Genomic DNA, 24,551 nt, shown 5'->3' on the forward strand with positions numbered 1-24,551 from the left:
TAAAAGATAGATTAGATGAGCTGCTCTGCATGTCAATCAAATCGTCAAGCAGTTCTAAAGTTTATGACACACAACAGTATTCTAAAGTTGACACACACAACAGTGTTCTAAAGTTGACACACACACAACAGTGTTCTAAAATGAACACACAGCAGTGTTTTAAACTGAACACACACAACAATGTTCTACAGTTGAAACACTCAATAGTTTTCTAAAGTTGACACACACAACAGTGTTCTTAAGTTGACACACACAACAATGTTCTTAAGTCTACACACACAACAGTGTTCTAAAGTTGACACACACAACAGTGTTCTTAGGTTGACACACACAACAGTTTTCTAAAGTTGACACACACAAGTGTTCTAAAGTTGACACACACAACAGTGTTCTTAAGTTGACACACACAACAGTGTTCTTAAGTTGACACACAACAGTGTTTTAAAGTGAACACATACAACAGTGTTCTAAAGTTGACACACACAATAGTGTTCTAAAGTTGACACACATGACAGTGTTCTAAAGTTGATGACACACAACACTGTTCGAAAGTTAATGACACGACAGTGTTCTAATGTTGACACACACAATAGTGTTATACTGTTGACACACACAATAGTGTTCTAAAGTTGACACACACAATAGTGTTATAATGTTGACACACACAATAGTGTTATAATGTTGACACACACAATAGTGTTCTAAAGTTGACACACAATAGTGTTTGACCACACAAAAGTGTTCTAAAGTAATGACACACACGGTGTTTGAAAGTTAATGACACGACAGTGTTCTAAAGTTGACACACACAATATTGTTCTAAAGTTGACACATACAACAGTGTTTTAAAGATGACACACACAATAGTGTTCTAAAGTTGACACACACAACAGTGTTCTGATTGACACACACAATAGTGTTCTAAAGTTGACACACAAAACAGTGTTCTAAATTTTATGACACACAACAGTATTCTAAAGTTGACACACACAACAGTGTTCTAAAGTGAACACACAGCAGTGTTTTAAAGTGAACACACACAACAGTGTTCTAAAGTTGATGACACACAACAGTGTTCTTAAGTTGATGACACACAACAGTGTTTTAGAGTTGATGACACACAACAGTGTTCTAAAGTCAACACACAACAGTGTTTTAAAGTGAACACACACAGCAGTGTTCTAAAGTTGATGACACACAACAATGTTCTAAAGTTGACACACAACAGTGTTCAAAAGTTGACACACACAAGTGTTCAAAAGTTGACACACACAACATCTAAAATGGCAGCACATTACAGGGCACAAGAGTCAGCAAACAGGTGGAAAGGAACACCTAAAACACTTTAATACTAGGCTAATGGACAAATCCATTCATCATTCATTCATCTTTTCATCCTTTCTCTCTTGTCGCTGGTTTCTCGGTAACAAACGTGGCAAACGTGGGTCCGTGAGAGAGAGAGCAAGAGGAGGGGCAGACCTTGCTGAAGTCTTCTCTCCTCACTCCATCACAAAGCACTCTCTCCCCGCTGCCTGCCTCTCTGCCGCGCTTCAACTTTCACAGCCAAAAGAAAACAGAAGTCTCCTCTCCAGGATCTCCCTCATGTGCGTCCAAGCCTGAGATTGGTTGAGCAACCATCAATATCTGGAAGAAGAGATCATGGACGTCACCGCTCCGCCGATGGAAGACGAGAGCGAGAAACAATGGACCGCCGCGGGCAGAGAGGACCTTGAAAGGGACTCGTCGTCGGGATGTTACGACCAGCTGCCGATCTCCACCCAGGTGTTCCTGACTCTGGGCATTATCAGCCTGCTGGAGAACATCCTGGTGGTGGCGGCCATTGTCAAGAACAAGAACCTTCACTCGCCCATGTACCTCTTCATATGCAGCCTGGCCGTGGCGGACATGCTGGTCAGCGTCTCCAACGCCTCGGAGACCATCGTGATCGCGCTCATCAACGGGGGCAGCCTGATCATCTCGGGTACTCTGACCAAGAGCATGGACAACGTCTTTGACTCCATGATCTGCAGCTCTCTGCTGGCGTCCATCTGCAGCTTGCTGGCCATCGCCGTGGACCGCTATATCACCATCTTCTACGCCTTGAGGTACCACAACATCGTGACTCTGCGGCGCGCCCTGCTGGTCATCCTGGCCATCTGGACCTGCTGCATCGTCTCGGGCGTGCTCTTCATCATCTACTCCGAGAGCACCACGGTCCTCATCTGCCTCATCACCATGTTCTTCACCATGCTGGTGCTGATGGCGTCGCTGTACGTGCACATGTTTATGCTGGCTCGCCTGCACATGAAGAGGATCGCGGCGCTGCCGGGCAACGCCCCCATCCAGCAGCGGGCCAACATGAAGGGCGCCATCACCCTCACCATCCTGCTCGGCGTGTTCGTGGTCTGCTGGGCGCCCTTCTTCCTCCATCTCATCTTGATGATCTCCTGTCCCCGGAACCCGTACTGCAACTGCTTCATGTCGCACTTCAACATGTACCTCATCCTCATCATGTGCAACTCAGTCATCGACCCCATCATCTATGCCTTTCGCAGCCAGGAGATGAGGAAGACCTTCAAGGAGATCTTCTGCTGTTCACACGTGGTCCTGTGCGTCTAACATCGTCGTGCAGGGGGGTTCCTGGTTCAACTATAAACGGGTAGCACATGCGTGAATGAGAAGGTGGAACTAATCCCTTGACTTAACTACTGAAACCTTGTGATTCTGAACCTGCAGTTGAGTTGTTGTCCACTTTGACCAGTGGATGGTCCTGCTAGAGCAGGGGCGGGCAATTATAATTCTTCAAGGGCCACATTAAATTCTGTGAATGTTGTTAGGGGCCGTCAAGCAAAAAGAAAGACGAGAAAATCCCCCTAAAAAAGGACATTTGTCATTAGGCCGTGACTTTTGTTAAGCTGAATAAGCTGCAATTTTATTCTTGTATATATGAGTTTTTTCATGACAACAAATGTTTTGAGGGATTAATATATACTCGAAAAAGTACATACAAAAAAGGAGGGAAAAAGTAAATAAGTGTGAAAATGTAAATTAAGAATAAATACAAACTACATATGTTAATACATTAGAACCATTTATACATGATCATACTTTGACATTACGAATTAAAATCCTGACTTGTACAATAGCAAGTCCTTTTCTGACCCATCTAATCATTAAAAAAATATTTGTGTTGACTAAACTCTACCGCACAAGCAATATTATAATGAAAGCAGCGACTTCGGGTCGACGAGTTAGTGGTCAGCTAGTTGAAACAATCGTGCTCGCGGCGGGTCTCGTGTGTGTTTGAAACTCCGTCTCCTCACTAGTCTGATTCGGTGCAGGTTAGTCATCGTTCTGAATCGAACTCTGACCTCCCAGCTCTAGTTGACTGACTCAACAGCAGCTCGCAGGGATGTTCGGTCCAGATGGTCTCATTAAAGAGAATCTCTCGCGCTGTTTGAATCAAATCCACTGTTCCCTGTGTGTTTACGTGTCCGTGCGACAGGTTGATCTAAAGTAGTGAGGATCACAACAAAATGAAGTTGACAGTGAGTTAGCGGACTGAGAGGCGTATCATGTTTATTATGGTTTTATACACAAGCTAAGAGCTAAATGCCTGAAGAACTTGTACTCATCAGCTAGCTACAGTGAGTCGCTGTTATCCTGTTATTGTATAAGCCTTGACAGCAACTGATACATAAAAGACGCAATTTTGCTGATTTTGCACTTAAAATCCAGAACACGTATTAATCGTGCTAGCTTTAGCCTGATGGTGTTTTTGTGGTCTAAATATGGTTTCTTGTGAATGTAAAACAACTTGAAAGGGTGCTGCTCAATAACGATTTTCATGACGCTACAATGATCTTTTACACGTACGAAGACGAAAAAAATGGAAGAAAATGAGTTTTAACAATTTTGTTCGAGTCAAAATAAAGAAGTTCAACAGCGACAATCAAAAGTCAAGACAAGTGATATACTAAACCTCCAACAAATACAAGTTAGAAAGACCCCAAAAATAATTTTGGAATGTTCCACTCTTCCTTAAAACTAACAGTATGCAAGTATTTCAAGTCCAATCACTCTAGAACTTAGTGGTTTTAAAGCATCTCAGTAGCCCCAACCACCATTATTAAGCTGCTGTTTTACCTGCTCAATAACTGGTTACCTATTTCACTGCTGGTTTATCTCTAACTCCAGTAAAAAATATGATAAATGTTTTTTAGAACTTTTGGAACAAAACTTTTTCAGACACCGTGACCGTGACTCCATTCACTCTGGAACATAATCTTCGCCACACTTCGGAGCTGTTTCTTTCTGCTACACAATTGGTTTTGAGTTTTGTCACTATGACGACAGGATCAAGTTAACTGTGGGAGCATTAATTTCTGTTGCAGTATGTCGTGCTGCTTTTTTCCTCTGCCCTAAGAGAAGCACGCTGGCCAAACACTGTAATTGTGGTCGAGTCCCTCTGCACTGCAAGTGCTTCTGCAAGCACAAAACCTTACTGTGAATTTACATGCAATTGTGCGTGTTTCTGTACGCGTGTGTCACCACAGCAAAGATTGTTGAATAAAGTCAGATATATCATGTCACGCCTCTTGTTTTTTTTACACTTGGAGCTCATCTATTTGAGAAAGAGTGTTGATCTATATGCTTCCAGGAGAAACTAGTACTTAACCACCTCTCATCGAGACACAATGAGGTCTGCTTTGGTGTCCCACAAGGTTCTGTTCTTGTCCCGATAACTCTAATCAAACTATATTCTCCTACTAGACAATTTGGTCAGAAAAGACTTTGTTGAAAAAGATGGGTGCAATCAGCTTACAAATGTACAATCCTGTATTACAGATGTCAGGTCCTAGATGACAAACAAACGTCCTTTTTATTGAACACAAAGACAATACTGATGTTCTACTAGTGTTCTACCTAATGATTTAGCTTTTCATAATGGACTTAATCCTGCTGTTAACCCCACTGGAAATAATTATCTCTGATCAGGACTTTTATTTGAACTCACACTTTTTCCTTTTGTCATATATATTCTTACTTAAATGAATCCTGAATATTGAATCGATCTTGTCGGGGTTTAAAAACGTTCACATTCTCCTGATTCTAGATCAAGTCCTGATGCAGAACATTAAGGCACTCTGATGATATGGAGTCAATCTATTCCTTACTAATTTGACAATGTCAATGAGTTACTTTTGTGTCATAAAAAAATGTTATGCGTGCAAATGGTTGTTTTCTTTTTCTCTTTTTAGATCAGAAAAGAACTTAAATTGTGGAGAGTTTGCTTTGCTGTTTATGCGTTGAAGGTTGAATTTTGTCACCCTGCTGTTGCTGGATCACAAGGATTCACACAGATGTTCGTGAGACTCCTTATAGTCATGTTCATCCAAAAATCACTCATTTTCTCCCCACCCTCATGTCGGCTGAGGGTTGGAATGATTTTCCGAGTAATCCGCTCAGATTGGTAAAATGTCCAGATTAATAAAAGACTGATCGCCCAGTTGACGAATTTCCTCCAAAAAAAACACTTAAAAACCCAAATACCTCCATACTGCTCGTCTGTAATGTCCGTCTTGCACAAGGTCTACTGCTTTGGTATTTAATATTCTTTCAGAAACGAGCGTTAAATGTATACTATATTCCTGAACAATTCTTCTCGTCAAGGTTTAAATGCAAGATGAACATTAAAGACGAGCAGTATGTAGGTATTTGAATGTTTTCTTCAACTAGGCGGCATTCTCTTATTAAAATGCATGTACGTTTTTTGTCTATAAGTCTAAAAAAGGAACGGATTAAAAATGATTCAAACTCATGGTCGACATGCGAGGGAGTTGAAAATGAAGTGAAGTTTGAATTTTGGAGGAACTATCATTTTATTTCTGTCAAGGTCGAAAAAGCTGCTTGGAATGTGAGTCAACGAGAGTCTGATTCAGTCGAAAATACAATCATACTTCTCCTAGAGTCAACATGGCCGACATTCGGGAGCGGAATGAAAGCAGAAAAATGTGCAAAAGGTAACTGATTGTCCACACTTGTGAAAAGTCTGTCACAATTGCAGTATAAGGAAATTGTTGAGTTTGGTGATGTTAACTGGGTTTGGTTTACGCCTGTGTCTTATGCATTTAAAGCACAGTGTGATTCTTTACATCTGACACAATTACATCCTCCACCATACCAAACCTAAAATGTCCCGAGAAGTCTTCCCTTATTGATCTAACTTATACTAATGTCCCTTTCAAATATTCTGGTGTTTTTCCCAATGATGTAAGTGATTATAGTAAAAGACTCCATTGCTGTTATGATGCTCAAGGTTGAAATGTTTTTTATTCAGCATTTTATTTCTTCTGGGTTTTTGTTCAATTCTGCTACACATTCTGCAGTGAAATCTATAAACTTGGATAACAATGCTAGTGATGTACACCCCACTTTGAATCTTGTCCATTTTACTGTTGTAACGGTTCACAAAGCCTTAAAGCATTTGAACCCCAGAAAACCATCTTGTCCGGATCCCTCAAGGTTTTTAAAATGAGCAGCAAATTTAATAGCGGAACCATTGACACATCTTTCTTATCTCTGCTTTTGTTCTACGCCTACTTAAAGGAGGGGATCCCAAAATTTTGATTAATTACAGACCACTCTCAAACCTCTCAGTGTTATCAAAAGTGCTCGAATCCCTGGTAAAATTGTGTCCCTAATCATCAAATATTATCTGTGTATCAATCAGGGTTCCGAAAAGTCATTGTGCAACTACTGCTCCCATGAATTCAAATTACATGATAGTACATGATAGATGATGCTCTACAACACACATGTCAAACTCTGTCGATCAGCGATCCATGTGTGCATGTGCATTACTTTCAGTTTCAGTTTATTTAAAAGGACAATGTGCAGTTACATTAATAAGATGGCTGCACCAGATTTAACACAATGCTAATTTCCATCTCATTCAAAATACACAACTTTATTTATAAAGCCGGTGACATAGCGTCTTTTCTAGTTGCTATTTTATGAAAGATAAGAGAAAAATGATTAATCATGTCTCCTAAAATTAAGATAACTTTTAATCATAGTCATTCTGTTACAATAATTGTGTCCTGTGGTTACCGATTTTCCACTTGTGGAAAACGCCCTGATTTTGAGATGATGATGTTAGATTAAAAATTATTATACACTATACAGTACGTATACACCATACTTAAATTAATGCCAAAAGATAATCAAAATATAAAGTATAAATAACTCGCTTCATCTAAGAGCTTACACGTTTGAATACACACTCAATCAACTCATACACATTCACAATCAACATTTCACTCAGACTAATTTACACTGTTTCAAGACAAGCTTGAAACAGATTCAGAGACATGACACTGGTTATTTAAAAAACGTCTGTCTGCGTTTTTTACACCTTGGGTCGTGGATCAAAGAAGCGGGACACAGCCAGGAGGGGGGGGGGGCTGAAAGATGGAGGCCCCCACTCGAGAACATTTGAATCATAGATTGCAAGAGGACAAGTTAGGAAGTTCGCTCTGCGGGTGATCGAGACACAGGCAACTGGAAAGAACCATTTGCCCCGGAAAAGTCGACCCCCTGGGCGGGAAATTTGCCTTAAATATCGCGATGTTTCTACAGCTCGGGACCTTTTCTCCCGGGGCTATTGACCGGAACAGTCGCCGGGAGAAGTGCGACCGATCGATCGGAAAGCTTGTATTTTGTTTGACTTGAAGCGGCGAATAAACGACCCATGACACTCTGCATTGACCATTTTTCTCCACAAAGCGAAGTATTAAGACCCGGGAACAGGAAGTGATGGCGTGTTGGAGCGACCGGAACGGACTCCTGTTTTGACCGTTTTAATGATGAACAAAAAGTTTCCCTGGAAAGCCTTAATAATGGTACGCGCTAATGGAACGCATGTTTCCCACACCGTATACTGACACCCCCTCCTCTGTGTTACAACGCATTAGTAAAGCTCTGAGTCACCTCACGCAAATTTATTCCACCCCTCACGGAAAATGGCTAGACGAAAGTGAGAAAAGAGGAGGTTTCGAGACAGGTGGGAGGCAGAAAATACAGTATGTTCATCATCGTAAAGGACAAACCTGTTTGTCTCGAGTGTGGAGCAAACGTGTGTATAATGAAAGAATATAATACGACGACACTATGAAAGAAAAACAAAAAGACAAGTATAATGATCTGGAAGAAAAGCAAAATATCCAGAAGGTGAAAGAGAGGAAAAGAAGTCTGGCTTCAAGGCAAACTATTTTACCAAAGTGAGTGCTGAAAAGGCTAATTTCGTTGTGACAGCAGATCTGCCCCTTTAATGGGGGAGAGTTTATAAAGATGTGCGGGCATGTGAGCTTGCCACCAATCTACAAGAACAGCTGATGGAAAAGGGAAAAAGATTTTGTGGCATATTCACTTGCTGTGGACTAGAGCAGCGACACATCAGATATTGCCCAGTTGTCAATTTTCATCCGTGGAGTGGGTTCAAAACTTTACTTCACATAGGAACTATTAGGATTTAATTCCATGTGTGGCACAACCACTGACAAAGACATCTTTGAGGAGGTATCCAAATGTTTCAATGAAATGAGGCCGCCTTGGTATAAACTTGTGGGACTGATGACGGATGATGCACCTCGGTGTGTGGTCAGAAGAGTGGATTGGTGGGTAGGATTCGGGAGAAGATATGGGAGAATCATGGAGGTGAGCTGACCGTTTACAACTGCATCACACATCAGGAAGCCTTGTGTGGCAAAGTCTTGAAAATGGATCATATTATGAGCGCCATAGCATGAGTAGTTCACTTAATTAGAGCCAAAGGTTTAAATCACAGCCAGTTCGAGTCCTTTCTGGAGAACTTTGGTTCAGAACACGCACAGAGGTGAGATGGCTTAGCCGGGGAAAAGTACTGAAGAGATGGTTTGAGCTGGGTGACGAAATCTGCCTGTTTATGGAAAGAAAAGGTCAGCTGTTTAAAAATATTTAAGCCTACATTTCAAAGGTTAAATGTTATTTTTATATGTTCATGCTGGTTCTGCATTCAATGTTTAAGCAAAAATGAAATGTGTTTATTGAAAACGTTTAACATTACTTATCTCAAAAGAAAACATGCTGAATTGCATTGCAATTTTTCAATATACAGTGTATATTGAGTTTGGCCCGCGACCTTGTCCTAATTTTTAATTTTCGAGTTTGACACCACGGCTCTACAATATCTCTCTTCATTGATCTATCTAAAGCCTTTGATACTGTGGACCATGCATCCTTGCTCTCAATAAGGCTTTTTCATACATGCAAAGTGGTTTTGATCAAAAAGAGTCTTAGCTGTGTCTACTGAAGCTTGTTCTCAATGCTGATAAAACCAAACTTGTGTTTTTTTCAAATTCCAAAAAGATTGTGTTAAATCCGAATATTCTAAATTCCCAAGGACATGCAATTGAGGCGTTGTCTAGTTACAAATACCTGGGATTTATTGTAGCTGCCTACATCTCTTTGAAAATTCACATACAAAGTGTATATACTTTTTTGAGTATTGTTTTGTTTGTTTAAGCGCTTTGTGACCTGGTCTGGAAAAGCGCTATACAAATAAATATTACTTACAAAACCTGGTAAAAAAAAAAAAAAAAAGTAACAGTTAGGTTTGTAAAAGATGGTAAAAGATAAAAGGTATCAGATGTTTACTCACCTTCAGCTGAATGCTTTTATTCAAAGGTCCACAGAGTGAGTCATCGCCATTGACTAAGAAAGAAGCACTTACATTTACATTTAGAGACCCTGAAGTGAACACAAACACAACAAACAATGTGAGTCAAGAGAACGTTCCTGACTCCTCTCACAAATCTCTTGTTTGACAAGGATTCTCAATCTTTCTCTGATGTTCCATTGTGAGTCACATTTGTTTTACTAAGCTTGATTGCAATTTAATCTTGTGTGATTCATCCATGATTCTCAAGTGTTTACAATTATTTTAGTGATGATCACTTGATGACTGGATGATTCACTTGTTATTCATGTACCATGATTTTATTAATGATTCCTTGTGTTTATTTCATGAATTGCATAACAGCTCTCGAGGTCATGACTCGAAAGTCTTTCATGATCGTCAAACGAAATACTCCAGTTTTCACAAGTGTGAGTCTTCTTTTTTACGTTTTTTTTTTTTTAAATCGATTCTCTGTCGGTGCTTGATGAGGTTCTGTTTTCATCTCTAGTCTCTTGATTCCCTTATGAGTCTTTTCTCAGTGACTGTCATGACTCATGTGACTCTAGACATTATTTTTCGACTTCACCAACCATTGACCTGTGCCTGTCATGATTCTAAAAGTTCTGTTACTGACTCACTTACAATTTACATTTCTGGCAGTGGTGGGCTGTCAGGGCCAGCAAGGCCTTCTCTGCTGGCCTAAACACTATCAGACAGAATCACTGACTTGTGTTTTAATATATTTTTGCCATGAATATGTATTCAATTATTTCCAATAGTCTTTCTCTTCATTTCATAGCTTTTCTCTTGGTTGCACTGCTTCAACTGGTGTATGTTTATTTTAGATCTTTTATCCAATCATATTTCAGCCATCATTTGTTGCCAGGGTCAAAAATCTGCCTTGACGCCTTCAGAATCAATAGTGCTGGCGTCTGTAGTTTAAAGTAAGTGGCAATGACGCCGTTGCTTTAACCAATCAGATTTCGAGTTGGCAACACCGAGGCCATCTAGCAGGCGTCCAGTGACGTCGGCATTTTCACGTTCTTTGTTTGGATGGTCAGAGAAATACTAGTCAGAGCCAGCAAAGCATCTATAGCTAGCGGCACAAACTAAAATATTTTGCGAGTGGATTTCATAGCTTTTTTAACAACCCACAATGGCTGACGGAGGAGAATAAATTGATTTGGTCGCACTTATGCTCACAAAAACATTTTCAAGACGGACTTTTCCAGAAAAACTGGACATTGTGAAGAACGGTCGGCAGACTCCGAAGCTAGCAAGTCTGTCCCAGCCGGGAAAAGGGTTTGTCCGCCACTTTCAAGTCAGCAACTACGAGCGGTACCCTTGGCAGGGTATCACAGCCTCCGAGGATCCCTGCAAATTGTATTGCTGGGAATGTCTGTTATTTGCAACTGATCGACTTGGTGTTTGGAGCCACAGTGGGTTTGCAAACTTGAGTTGTCTAACCAAGGCAGCAGGGAGACACCGCAGCACGGCCGGACACTTACAAGCAACGGTGCTTTTGAAAACTTTTGGGGAAAACCGAGTGGATCTACAGCTCAACGAACAAGTGCACAGGGAAACGGAGCTCCACAACGAAAAGGTGAAGAAAAATAGGGAAATCTTGAAAAGACTGATAGATTGTGTCATATTTTTGGGTAGATAGGAACTTTCATTTAGAGGGCACGATGAAAGCGCGGGATCCACAAATAGAGGTAACTATTTGGAGCTTCTTTCTTTCCTTGCTGAAAACAACACGGACTTGCATTACCACCTGACCACTAATAAAGTGTTTTGTGGGACGTCAGGCAAAATACAAAATGACCTGATTAGTGCTATTGGTGAAGTGACTGGAAAAGAGATAAAAAGGGAGATTAATCAAGCACCGTTTGTCGCTGTTATGGTGGACGAGACGACAGACGCGAGTAATGCAGCGCAGCTCGCACTGGTCCTGCGTTATGTGACGGACTCAGGTGTCAAGGAGTGGTTTGTCTGTTTTGAAGATGTAACTAGTGGAAAGGGGCTGATGACATTGCTGCTCTTATTGTCGGTTTCCTGGAGGAATATGAATGTCTGGATAAAGTTGTGGCACAGTGTTACGATGGCGCAGCAGTCATGCCATTTGGATTAAATAGGGTGCAGGCTAAAGTTAAGGAGAGGGCTCCTATTGCCTTATTCATACACTGCCATGCACATCGACTGAATCTGGTACTGACTCAAGGGGCCTCAAAGCTGAAAGAATGCAAGATCTTTTTTTTGCCCACCTCAATGGCCTGGCTGCATTTTTCTCCAGATCCCCTAAGCGCGAGCAACTACTGGATGATATTTGCCGGCGGCGTCTTCCTCGTGTGGCACCAACGCGGTGGCAATAAACATCGAGATTGGTCAGCACAGTGTTTGAGAAGAGAGATGCCCTAAAGGAGCTGTTTGACCACATACTGGAAAATCACGATGAGTACGACGAGGACTCTTTGCATTCTGCTGATGGATTTAATGCACGTCTGGATGATTTTGAGTTTTGTTTTTTGCTTCTCACATTTAATGGCATTTTTGAGCATTCAGATGTGCTTTTTGCAATACTTAAGAGCAAAACATTGGATGTACAATTCTGACTGGCAAGGGTGAAGGAGTTTTGTGACACCATTGAGCGAGAGAGTCGCCGTTTTTGATGCACAGCAACGTTCTGGACAACATTATTTGCCAGATACGGAATAGATTTCAAGACCACGAACAATTGATGTTTCTGTCCCTCCTCAACCCCCAGCAGTTCAAGACATACCAGAAAAAAATTCCCGCACACAGCCTTCTCCAGCTTAACGCAGAGTCACGGAACATTGTTCGATCTGTCCCGGCTGAAAACAGAACTGACCGTAATGTATGCCATGACTGATTTTGAAGGGAAAAGTCCCACTGATCTCCTTGATTTCCTTCAGAACAAAAATCTGGGTGAGAGCATGGCGCAGCTGTACACATTGACATGTTTGGCGGTGACCATCCCGGTGTCCACTGCTTCTGTTGAGCGGACATTCTCCGCCCTGAAGCGAATAAAAACTTACTCCAGAAACACGACTGGACAGACTAGACTTTCAGCATTAGCCTCCATGGCGATAGAAAGGGACTTATTGTTGGAACTGAAACGCACAGATAAACTGTACAACAGAGTTATTGAACTCTTCTTGAGGAAAGAAGGGAGGATGGACTTTGCTTACGAATAATCAGTAGTTTTGGTGAGTAATGCATTTTATTTAAACGTTTTAATAATTTTGTCATTTAATTAGGTTAATATGGATTTTTCTGCTGGAGATGATGTATGTATGGCAGCTGTGGCTACAGTGAAAATATACTTGTTGAATTGTCTTAATTGGGTTTCTTGCTTTAGTAATGAAATTCTTTCTTGATACTTGAGATACCTTTCTGTGATGCAACGCCCTGTTATACAGCATTTCTGTGTAATATTGATGGTTTCTATAGCAGTGGAGTCATAATGATGGCATTAAGAGGTGGATTAGTTCATGTCGGACACCAGAGAAGGCCTAGGTGTGAAATGCACGGCCCGCCACTGATTTCTGGTGATTCTATGATTATTCTCTCATGATTCTGCATGAGGTTCATGGCTTGTGAGTCAGATTTACAATTTTAAGAAAATCTTATTTCACTATTGATAGGTTAAGATAAGGAATTTGGGCTCAAACTCAATAGGAATCAGAGATAAAAATTGGTTTAAAGTCACAAAAAATGTACTTGGACAAGGAGAGAACAAGAATGTTGAATAAGCCTTGAGCCGGTCCCACCTCCAGTATAAGGTTCATCACAGTCTGTCCGACACAACAGACAGAACCACTGGAAGCAACAACCCATGCAGTCTAAGAGAGCCCTGCAGGAAACGAGCCACCATAGTATGTGTGCCTGGTGATTTTCCATCAATGCCAACGTGCATGCTTATATCACTGCCACATAATCTTTGAGTTTTGATGGCGACACACTCTTCTTCGGAAGGCTGTGCAAGAAGAGTAGTATAGTATTTGTCTTGCAACAAAAAGGATCGACTATGTCTGACCCTCTTTTCTTCAATGACTGCCTTAACGTGGACAATTTGATTCACTGTTTCACTAATCATTGTGTTGAAATACTGGCCCAAGTGGCACCTGTTAAATTGAACTCAGTATAAACGGTGCCCTTGGAAAAATGAAGATCTCCTTAGTCTGAAGAGACTTTGTCGAAAGACTGGGCGTGTCTGGAAGTCCACTTAACTTGAGGTGCACAGACTTCACCCCAGGGATCTGATGTATTCATGAAATGAGATGGTGGAAACTACAAGATCTGATTACATTCGGAAACTGGTAACAACAAATAAGAAAAATCACAAAGTGTTGTGTGACACAATAAATTCTCTCTCATGTCCTGCTGCTCCAATCACCCATGTTTTCTCATGAAGCAATGCTTTGTCGAGATTTCCATTGACAAAATTATATTGATCAAAGAGAAAATCCCTACTACTGTTGTAGTAACCATTACTTACTTACTTAAATGCTTGTGACCGATGTTTCAGACGTGCTATCGGAGGTCGAAATGACGGTCCTAAATGACGACGTGTCCACCTGAGGGATACTAGGTCCTCTGCTGTTTTCTGCCCCTCACCGCTGAAGTCAAGGGCTGGTGGGGTCGGCGAAAAGCACGTCTGTTCCAGCCTCTCATATAACTACCAGGTTCCCGCTGTTCTCCATTAGCTGGAGTTGCAGTGTCCTGAGTCCCTGCGAGGATAGGGGTCATGCGGGGCATGCTATTATGAAGGGTCACTAACTCCTTCATCTGACTCTCGAACTTGTGCGTGATGGAGTCGACCACAGAACCAAACAGGCCTGAGGTTGTCACAGGACTATTGAGGAGGCTTCTCCGACATTTGTATGAGTTTCAGCCAAAAATTACACTGAGTCACAACCAACAACCCCATTACTATGCCTGTATCCTGGGCCACTCCTGTCGCCATGCTGAGGCAGATGTCTGTTGCTTGGCGAATACATCTCTGGTGGCCTGAAATTCCATATTCTCCACACTGCCGCCATCTTCGTCATCATCTGAGCCCCAGTACGACTGATGACGACTCGCGCAAATCTGCAGTTTCCTCGGCTTCTTGCAAGTGCTACGTTGGAGGTAGCAGTACATAACGGACCAGAGACCGGAGAAAATAGCGCCGCTCTGTGACGCATCACAGGTAGCGGCAAAGCAGTGGGTGCAAAAGAACGGGTCCAACAGCGCCGCTTCTTTTGGTGTCAGCAAATGGCAGTACAACAACCCTTTTGTAGAATCTGTGATATCGCGCTGAAGAAATAACTGTTTCAGTGGCATCTCAATAATAAGTTATTGATTATCCAAGAGTAAAAAAAAAAAAAAAAAGTTCCTGTAATAATAAAAAAAATGTACATTGTGTTGTTTCCTGCTTCGGGTTTAGGAACATTTTTTACTTTTTCTTATTGATGTTATTATTGTTTCATAAGTTTTAATTATTGGCTTCGATGGTCAGAAACACACTCTGCCCCATTTCTAGTAAATGATAATATAAGTCCTTGAATCCATTAAGGATTCTGTTATTTGAATTGAACTCTGCTGCCTGACGTTCTACACTCTACCCAGATCCAAACTCTCCCGCTGAGGTTCCCATGACAACAGTGGATGTCTAATAAACGGAGAGCAAACAGTAACAGCAGCTTTTTTTTTCACGCTGAAGCGTTGCCTTTATTCACAAAAATGAGCCGAGTAAGAGGACTCAGCAATGAGTCATATTAACACAAAGACATAAACACTTAAAAATATGTGACTATTACCTGTTTAAGATGGATAAAAGTTCTCTCCTCCACTTCTCCCCATGGTGTTGGGGCTGAGAAGAGTGAATGAAATTACCCAGAGAGTGGGCGAGCTGTAAATTGAACTTGCAACATCTAGGCTTTTTGGGTACTAAAGAGTATTTTCAATACGCTACATAAGTCTTGTTTGTCTCATAATAAACTGTTACTAAAGCATGAACTTATGTTTAATGGCCTGATAAAAGTTAAAGAGTATCTGTCTATGCTCTCAATCTCACGGCGTCTAACCTCATTCTCATTTCTCTGAGTCCAAAGTCATTCAATAGTTGTTTCTCGTTCCCTATTTATTTGAGTGGCCAAATGTTTACAATCAATGGCGTCTGGCATATTGGAGAGGTCTTCTCTTCACGGATTTCTCTGTTCAGGGCAGATGGCAGACAGCGACAGTGTGGCGTCGTGTGGGTGAGTGGTTTTCTGATGTCAGTGTAGTCAGTCGAGTGGCCCATGGTGGTTATGGTATGGGCAGGTGTATGTTATGGACGAAGAACACAGGTGCATTTTGATAACATTGTGAATGCAAAGAGATACTGTGACTAGATCCTGAGGCCAATTGTTGAGCCATTCATCCAAGAACCTCACCTCATGTTGCAGCATGATAATGCACGGCACCATTTTGCAAAGATCCGCAATTCTTGGAAGATGAAAACATCCCAGTTCTTGCATGGCCAGCATACTGACCGGACATGTCACCCATTGAGCATGTTTGTGTTCGACGTATAACAGCTTTTTCCAGTTCCTGCCACGATCCAGCAACTCGCACAGCCATTGAAGAGGAGTGGACCAACATTCCACAAGCCACAATCCACAACCAGATCAACTGTATGCGAAGGAGATGTGTTGCACTGCGTGAAGCAAATGGTGGTCACACCAGATACTGAATGGCCCAATTGGCATTCCTGCTGCCGCCTCTTCCCTCTGTGCAGGTTTCAAGGCTGCAACCTGCCTGCCCAAGTCCTGCAAGCTCTCAGTCTTCCTGCTCACCTGGCTGGTCGATCGGTTGCTGCTGGCTCCTGTCTCCACCTTGGTTTCGCTAATATTTTTTTGTGTTCAGTATTATATACTCATCTTTGCTTAAATTAATCATTCCTTCAGTTTACTCCCGTCTTGGTTCCCTCTTATTTGTTGTGGCCTAGAGACAGTTGTAACAAGATGGGGGTTGTCCTGAAACCTAAAAAATCAGGTCTCATCAGTGCATCAGCGGGATATCTTCAGCTTTGTGTTGGTGTACATTATTGGGTATCACTTAACCGTCTGGGGGGCTTTTGTTTGTGATCATGGATGAAGTAGTGGAGGAGTCACCATATGAAAGTGATTTGAAGCTTTGCACTAAAAAGCAGTTAATCGCAGATTACTACAAAGTTGATCTTGGAGATGTAAAGAGAGCAAAGGCTGTTATAAAAAATAGTTTGAGGGATACATTATTTGATATTAACGTTTTGGAGACAGACTATCAGGGAGGTGCAGTTTCACTTGGTTTAACTTTTGAGCAGCAGAACGAGTTGCTTTTGTTACCACTGAAGGGTGAAAAAAAAAAGAAAACTGATTTGGAAACTGCTAAACTTGATGCTGAGCGGGAGAAACTGGTCTTGATGAGAGAAGAAAGAATGAAAGGTCATCCTAGGTCTGGACAGGCAAAGGATGAGCTAAATGATTTGAAACTTTGTCCAAAGTTTAATGAGAGTGATCCTGAGAGTTGTTTCTCCTCGTCTGAGTTTAGTGGAGGTTCTTGGTTGGTCTGAGGCGACTTGTGTACTAATGCTACAGTGTGTTTTGATTGGTAAAGCGCAGCAGGCAGATTCAGCTTTGGGTGGTGCTGACAGTGAACGTATTTTGAAGTTAAGGCAGCAGCTTTTACCAGAAAATGTAAGTGTTTCGTATTAATCCAATCTTTTCAATTAAGAAAATCAGTTAGTTTAGTAGTTAATATTTCATTTACTTGTCTAAATAAGCCTGGAGATATTTGGATTATTTAATAAATACCAAACACATGCATTAAATATAAATTTGTTGGACTACTGACTAAAAGAGAACAATGTTTTTTATCCTCAGTATGGCTTTTTTGTTTTGTTTTTGGCATTTTGTGTTTTTAATTTAACAAACACATCGAGGAATACATCTTTTATCAAGCCTTTATACATTTAACATCCTTCTTGATTGTTTTGAATTTGATTCTTCTTAGAGTAAATGTATTCTGTATTCTGACTTTAGTTTTGCAAAATTAACTTTGACATTTAGATTCAGAATTGTGTGGTTATTATGTGCAAATTCTTGTTACAGCATCGTCCTTCTCCTGTTCCGTGGAAGATGGGAATCCTCAGCTCAGAGGACACTTTTCCCCACTGCACAGCCAGTTAGAGATCCTGTGCAGGTCTAGAATGATCCTGCAATAATATATATATAATTCCATCTCCCCAAAACACAACATTATATTGAAGGTGATAGTGGATTGTTCTGAGTCCTTCTGTGGGGCAGCTTAAGAAGTGAAATCTGATTGAAATGTTAACCTTAATAGAGAACCTCTCCACAAGCCGCACACAACACCACTCTGAAAAGACTTGCATTCAAATGACATGTTGCAGCATGATAATGCTTCCCTTGCCTACTGATATGTGACTTAAACTAACCTGGTAAATAAATACTAATGTTTACATTTAGAGAATGCATGAGAATAAAACATGTGAGCCTAGAGACTCACGGTGATTTGGTGAGGTTTGTTAATGAAAGCTAACAACTAAAATCACAGAGAAATATTTACTTTTGCTTACACCTTTTAGTATGTGCCAGTCGTTAATATTAAAATGAATTTGAATATAATAATGACACATTTAAATATGAATATTGTTTATATAATTAATGCTTAAGAGTATCAATGGTAACTAGAAATACAACAACCCATAGAACGACCCATATCCATGTTTTCAGTGTTTGACCGGCTGGAATAAAAGCAGTTTGAAATTATGTATCTTGACACTAAATGCATTCCAATAACTCGTGTGACAAAAAAAAACTGAGGTGCAGACAGGAAATGCACCGGAAGGAAGTAGGTAAACAGCACGTAGTATTAGGGAAGTAGCACCAACTTTTGAACCTCTGAATTTCACTTCAATTAAATTCATTAAGTGTCATATCATACCCTTGACAATTAAAATAAGACTCTTTTATTTATTTGTACATTGAATTATTTATGTAACAGGTTTGGAATCTGACTAAGCTGTGAACTTAAAGAATAGACATCAGAGATCAGAAACAATTTGACTTGCAAAGAGAGTTTAATAATAATAATAATAATAATCTCTATTTATATAGCGCCTTTCTAGACCAGGGTCACAAAGCGCTTTGACAGCCATTCACACATACTGATGGGAGTAGGCTGCACCACGTACAAAAGCTTGTTCTACAATGTCGGGTTTCTGAACTGTTTGAGTTTCATCTTTTTATGCATAGTGAGTATTTGATTATCTGAGAGATGAGAACAAACTTCAAACCTGGGAAGAAAACAGACTGGAATAAATTACAGCTGATCTTAAATAAAACATTCAAAGGTGTTTTTCCTAACAGCTTATCTGAGTTAACAAGGTATGTTACATGCATTTCAGGTCTTTTTGTATTTTCTGAAAAAAATGTGTGTCATATTTACATGAAAACCATTGAAAACACCAATGTATATATTTTTTTACCAATAAATGACCTTATAAATCCCTTCACCTCCAGCAGATCTCAGCTGAGTAGGGGGGGGGGCGACTTGCTTATCCACGAACCTCATTTCATCTTCCCAGCAGCTTCTCGTCCTCATGTCAACGTGACGCCACCGGTAATCAAGAGGTTTGAGGGAGAATGATGCAGAATCACATTAACTGCAGGTACAGACGAGATTGACTTCATTCTTTTCCCAACAACAGTTACTCAGTTACTCAATAGTCATATAACTGAGATGGAAAACAAGCGAATATAAACATTTCAGCCCTTTTGTACTGTGTTGTCTATCCTTTCAAAAGCCTTGAGATACACTATAAATAGAGATTATTATTATTATTATTATTATTATTATGTATTCAAATGTCAGACAAAAACCCACAATCATATCTATAGTTTGTTCCACTTTTTGTACAGCTTTACTGCTCCAGTACTAGACACTGCAACTATTACAGTACAACTACAGTATTATTGTTGTTGCTCCTGTCACAAACACTGCTTCGTAAAGTTAGTGTGTGTACATGTGTGTTTGTAATTAGCAGATGGAAAAACACGTTTTAATTTTGTCGTGATGACCTCATCGCCATAATGATTTGTTTACACGCCTGAGCTGCTTCACAGATGGATGATAATGACAGATGCTCAATTAACTTTTCTCTGCTCCTGAAATATCTGGATTATTATCATTAGTGAAGACTATTAGTCCACTACTGAAGTTAACACAAACATAACACGCACTCACCGTTCTACAGTATTCAACTCTTGTATCACACATTGTCACTCTGCACACTCGCGCACACACATGTACGCGCACACATACACTCGCGCACACACATGTACGCGCACACATACACTCGCGCACACACATGTACGCGCACACATACACTCGCACACACACTTATGCGGACACACACGTACAGAAATCACAGTAAGAGCTCGATACGAGGCGAAGTGAGTTTATCTTTATTGAATCTGTGAAACCGACCTTGAAAATGTCAGTCGGCATCTTTACACAACTATATCAGGTAATCCAGTAAAAACCATGAGTTTAAAATACAAGACATTGTACACTGTACTGGTTGTTTTATGTGGAAAATCAATAAACAAATGGCTTTAAAAATAAACAATACATTTTCGATTCATTTAAGAACATAAATTAAGTAATATGTTCCATTTTTATTAGGTTAATCTACACAGCAAGGGGTGTTCTTGTCATCTTTACTCCATTTTCTTCTGCATTTCAAAGCACAAACACACGTCCTAAAGTATTAAAGTGGCTGCTTATTGGCATAAGTTGTATTTTTGTTTTGTGTTCTCATTCAGAGCAATATTAATATTATTTTTTAGGTCCTTTTTCCCTAAATTGAATATACTGTATATAAGTAAGACATGAATTGTGTAACAAGGTTATAATTGCTGGGTTTTTTCTCAATCGATTAAAAATGTTATTTAAAAAGTTTTGAAACAGTTTGACTTGTAGTTCATACTACAACTTGATCTAGCTTTTTAATTTCTTTTACTATTATGAAGGAAGTTTGGGAACAAACTGCCATCTTTTTATTGGAGCTTCTCTGATTGGCTGAGGAATGTGTGTCTTTCCTCAAAGCTGTGCCAGGATAAAAGCACAGTATGTTTGTTTTCTTGTGTGCTGTTCCTAATCTGAATTTTTTTTTATAGATACTTTATTGATCCCGGAGGAGAAAATATTGTGTGCAGCAGAAATAACACCAATCAAATAAATACAAACAAATAAATAGTTACAAAACGTATAAAAAGGCATCAATAAATAATTGAAAAGCAACCAACAAAAAAGTGCATGTCAAGCATGAGGGAGAGATCTGTTATGACACCTCATGACCCATGTACACGGAAATCTTCTGTGGTGGCAAAATAAAATAACAAATAAATAATGGGAAAAATATGTGACTTTTCTTTGTCTCCCACAGTCCACAGTGCGACAGACTGGTGTCCTGTCCAGGGTGTCCCCTGCCTCACGCCCGGAGAAACTGAGATAGACTCATAAATACATTTCCAGATGTACACGATGGTCTTTGTACTAAAGCAAGACATACGACAATAAAAAGCAATAGTGCAACATGTTCTGGCACCTCACATGCTATAGTTATTAAGTTAATGTAAAGGACTGAATGTGTCTCATTGGCAGGACTCCAAGCCCTACTAGTTGTTGACAATTGTGGGTGAAAGAAGCCTTGATGCAGGTGGACCTCCCCAGGTTTATCCTCCCCCTGATCAACAACTGTGATTGGTTGTCTTGGTAGCAAAGCATCCTGGGAGCTGTTCAGGTCGCTGTTACTGAGATTGCCACACTTCACATGAAATATTCTTCCAGTTCTACTCATCGCATAAAACCCATCATCGGATATTTTTTGTAGTGTACTGTATATATAACAGGGAGGCCCAGACTTCACTCGCCCCAGCTTAATCATCCAGCTTTTCCCGGGGGACCCCAAGTCATATGAAGAGGTGCTTCAGTCACATTTTAATCCAAAGCCTGGTGAAATCGTTCAGAGATTTTAATTTAACTCAATGAAACTCAGTTCAACAGTAAAATGTTTCACCACCATATCCTCCGCTACAGGGACTCCATCAACTCCGCCAAAACTCAATATTATACAGGTCTCATCGCTTCTAATGATGGCAACACTCGGACTCTCTTTCCATTAATTAAAAACTCCCTTCACCCTCCGGACTATCTTCCCCCACATTTCTACTCTGTTGACTACTGCAATACCCTCCTTAATTTTTTTAATATACAAACATTGTAAATATGAATATTCATAGACCTCATCCGTTCCTCACTATTCCATCCCTCCTGAACACCCACTCTTAGCCTTTCTCTAGTTTTCACCTCCCCTCTGCTCCTATAATAACCAGAATAATGAGTGATTCCAAATTCTTCTACCAATGCTCAAATAACCAGGCTCAGACCCCAACATCTTCATTAACCTTGGTCCCATTTCCAACCTCCCTTTTCTCTCTAAAGTTCTTTAGTTGCATCCCAAATCCACTCCCACCTCTCACCTCCACCCTCCATCCAGAATTCCTGTTTCTCCTCAAACTTTCTCAAACTTTCTCAAACTGAACAATGGAAAAACTGAAGTTCCTTCTCACCGGCTCAAAACCCACTCTTGCAAAAGCAAAGAGTCCCACCCTCACCATCAACAACTCCTCCTTCACTCCCTTATGCTCCTTCCCAGGTGCAAAACAAATAGACTCAAGGACTCATTCATTCCTCGGGCTATTAAATTGTACAATTGTGAGTTCGGGGGCAGGAGTGGGGTAAAAGTATCATGATGTTCTGTTCTATGTTAATCTTTGTATCCTTTGTCTTTGTTATTTTTCTTTGATCCATGTTCTTTATCTTTATCTTTAGACTTGTAGATACGGATTGTATCATCTTGTTCTTTCTCTTTATTTCTCTTTGTTCTTGTTCTTATTTTATTTTGATTATTTTTTATGAAAAATTGCTGTATTTGCTGTGGATAATTTGGAAAAAAAACAATTTCAATTTCAGATCAATAAAGTTCTACCTTACCTTACCTTACCTTACCTTCCCTCAGGTGAAAAACTTGGGCGTCATCCTCGATAGAACCCTTTCTTTCCAAGCTAACTTCAACAACATCACCCGTTCAGCATACTTCCGTCTTCGAAACATTAAACGCCTCCGTCCTTCCCTCAGCCCCTCCAGCACTGCTGTCCTGGTCCACTCTCTGGTCACATCTCGCCTGGACTATTGCAACTCACTCCTCTCTGGCCCCCCGCTGAAATCCCTCCGCACACATCAACTTGTACAAAATGCTCACCAAGACCCCCACTTTCTAACGTTCTTATCTTTAAAACATGTTTTAAAATAGTAATTTATTTGTTCACTGTTGTTTTTATAATCTGTTTGTAAGGTTTCCTTGTGTGTCTTAAAAGGCGCCTTATAAATAAAATTAATTATCTTTTTTTTTCATGGTTTTGAGAGAACTGGCCCAACATTGCAATTACGGGTAAGAGCTTAAAGAGAACAAACAAAATATATGATTGTGGGTTGTGGGTTCTGGTCGTGAAACATTTGAAGATAGTAAGTGTTGTTGTTAACTGTTGTTGGGAAAAGAATAAAGTCAATCTCGTCTGTGTCTGCAGTTAATGTTATTTTGGATCATCCTCCCTCAAATCTAGGATAATCTGGTGTGTGGAATTGGTGGTGTGTGCGGACACACTGGAGACAGTTGGCAGAATCCGAGCCCACATTTGAAAGTAGACTCAAGGCTAAACAGATGCAGCAGGAAATATCAACTCTATTTATTTGTTACTGATGCGGCAGAGGCCATATGCCCTGAGGATGTAAATTCATCAGCGAGAGGTACTGTGGTAATAAAAAAAGAGAGGATTTAAAATAATGTGCAGATCCTTAACTTCCACTGGTCAGAAGCATTGTAGGCGAAGAGGAAAGTACAAGCAGAACTAAAACAAATAGTCTTTGCCCATCTCAGTAATTTTTCAGCGCATGATAGAAAGACTGATAGTCGACATCCAAAATGTGGCTCTATCTGGCCGACATTTTGCTTACTGGCCGAGATGATGATGATAATCTGGACAGTGTTGGAAAAGTTCACTTCCTATGTCAACGACTTCAAAGTTCAGTTTATCAGTTTTAACTGGTTCAGGTCATAGTTCATAATTCAAAATGTTCAAGTTATTTTATTATGCTACGGCCTCTTTTTTAAAAAAGTTATATCCAAAACCCATACATAACCAAGGTCAGCCATTATTAAACCTGTGCTGTGTCTCAAATCGCATACTTCTCGGTAAGTATGCATCAAGATAGTGTACGTACTAACTAGTACGCAAATTCTCGATAGATCCTTCTACTGCTGGCTGAAAATGTACCTGTAAATATATATATTTAAACATGTTTATATACAGTATATGAGGTAGCTTCCGTTTACAATGTCAACGTCACTAAAATGGCAGCCGTTTAGGGTAGAAAGTGTCCATCCATGCGTACTCAGTTTTGTGGGCGTTTTAGTACACCAACGTAGTGTGCGCACTACATTTCGCATACTAAGAATTGAGCCGCACTCATGCACTAAAATACTACATTGAAGTACACGAGTATGCGATTTGACACGCAGCTCTGTTTTGAAACTAAACATTACAAATATTTATCAGATTTCATTGTCATATGAAACTATTTTACATTTATTGTCAGTATTGTAAAAACAACATGTCTTCTTGTGGGACACAGTACAGAATAGGATAAATGAAATGGA

General features: G+C 40.3%; 1 protein-coding gene and 1 long non-coding RNA gene across 3 annotated transcripts; both read left to right on the forward strand.

The window, feature by feature from the left end:
• Nucleotides 1–1,553: 1,553 nt before the first annotated feature.
• On the forward strand, nucleotides 1,554–4,517 carry mc4r (melanocortin 4 receptor). The gene has a single exon (XM_087789257.1). The coding sequence runs from the start codon at nucleotides 1,660–1,662 to the stop codon at nucleotides 2,617–2,619; it is 960 nt and encodes a 319-aa protein (XP_087645383.1). The 5' UTR covers nucleotides 1,554–1,659; the 3' UTR covers nucleotides 2,620–4,517.
• Nucleotides 4,518–9,822: 5,305 nt separating this feature from the next.
• Nucleotides 9,823–21,289, forward strand: LOC148082147 (uncharacterized). Of its 2 annotated transcripts, none has more exons than XR_015710913.1 (3): nucleotides 9,823–9,899; nucleotides 19,291–19,439; nucleotides 21,219–21,289. It is a non-coding gene; the product is annotated as an uncharacterized LOC148082147 (long non-coding RNA). The 2 variants fall into 2 exon arrangements; XR_015710914.1 differs by lacking the exon at nucleotides 21,219–21,289 and adding an exon at nucleotides 20,950–21,146.
• Nucleotides 21,290–24,551: the final 3,262 nt, after the last annotated feature.

The sequence above is a fragment of the Callionymus lyra genome, chromosome 4 (genome assembly GCF_982586985.1).
Source record: "Callionymus lyra chromosome 4, fCalLyr1.hap1.1, whole genome shotgun sequence".
Lineage (NCBI taxonomy): Eukaryota > Metazoa > Chordata > Actinopteri > Syngnathiformes > Callionymidae > Callionymus > Callionymus lyra.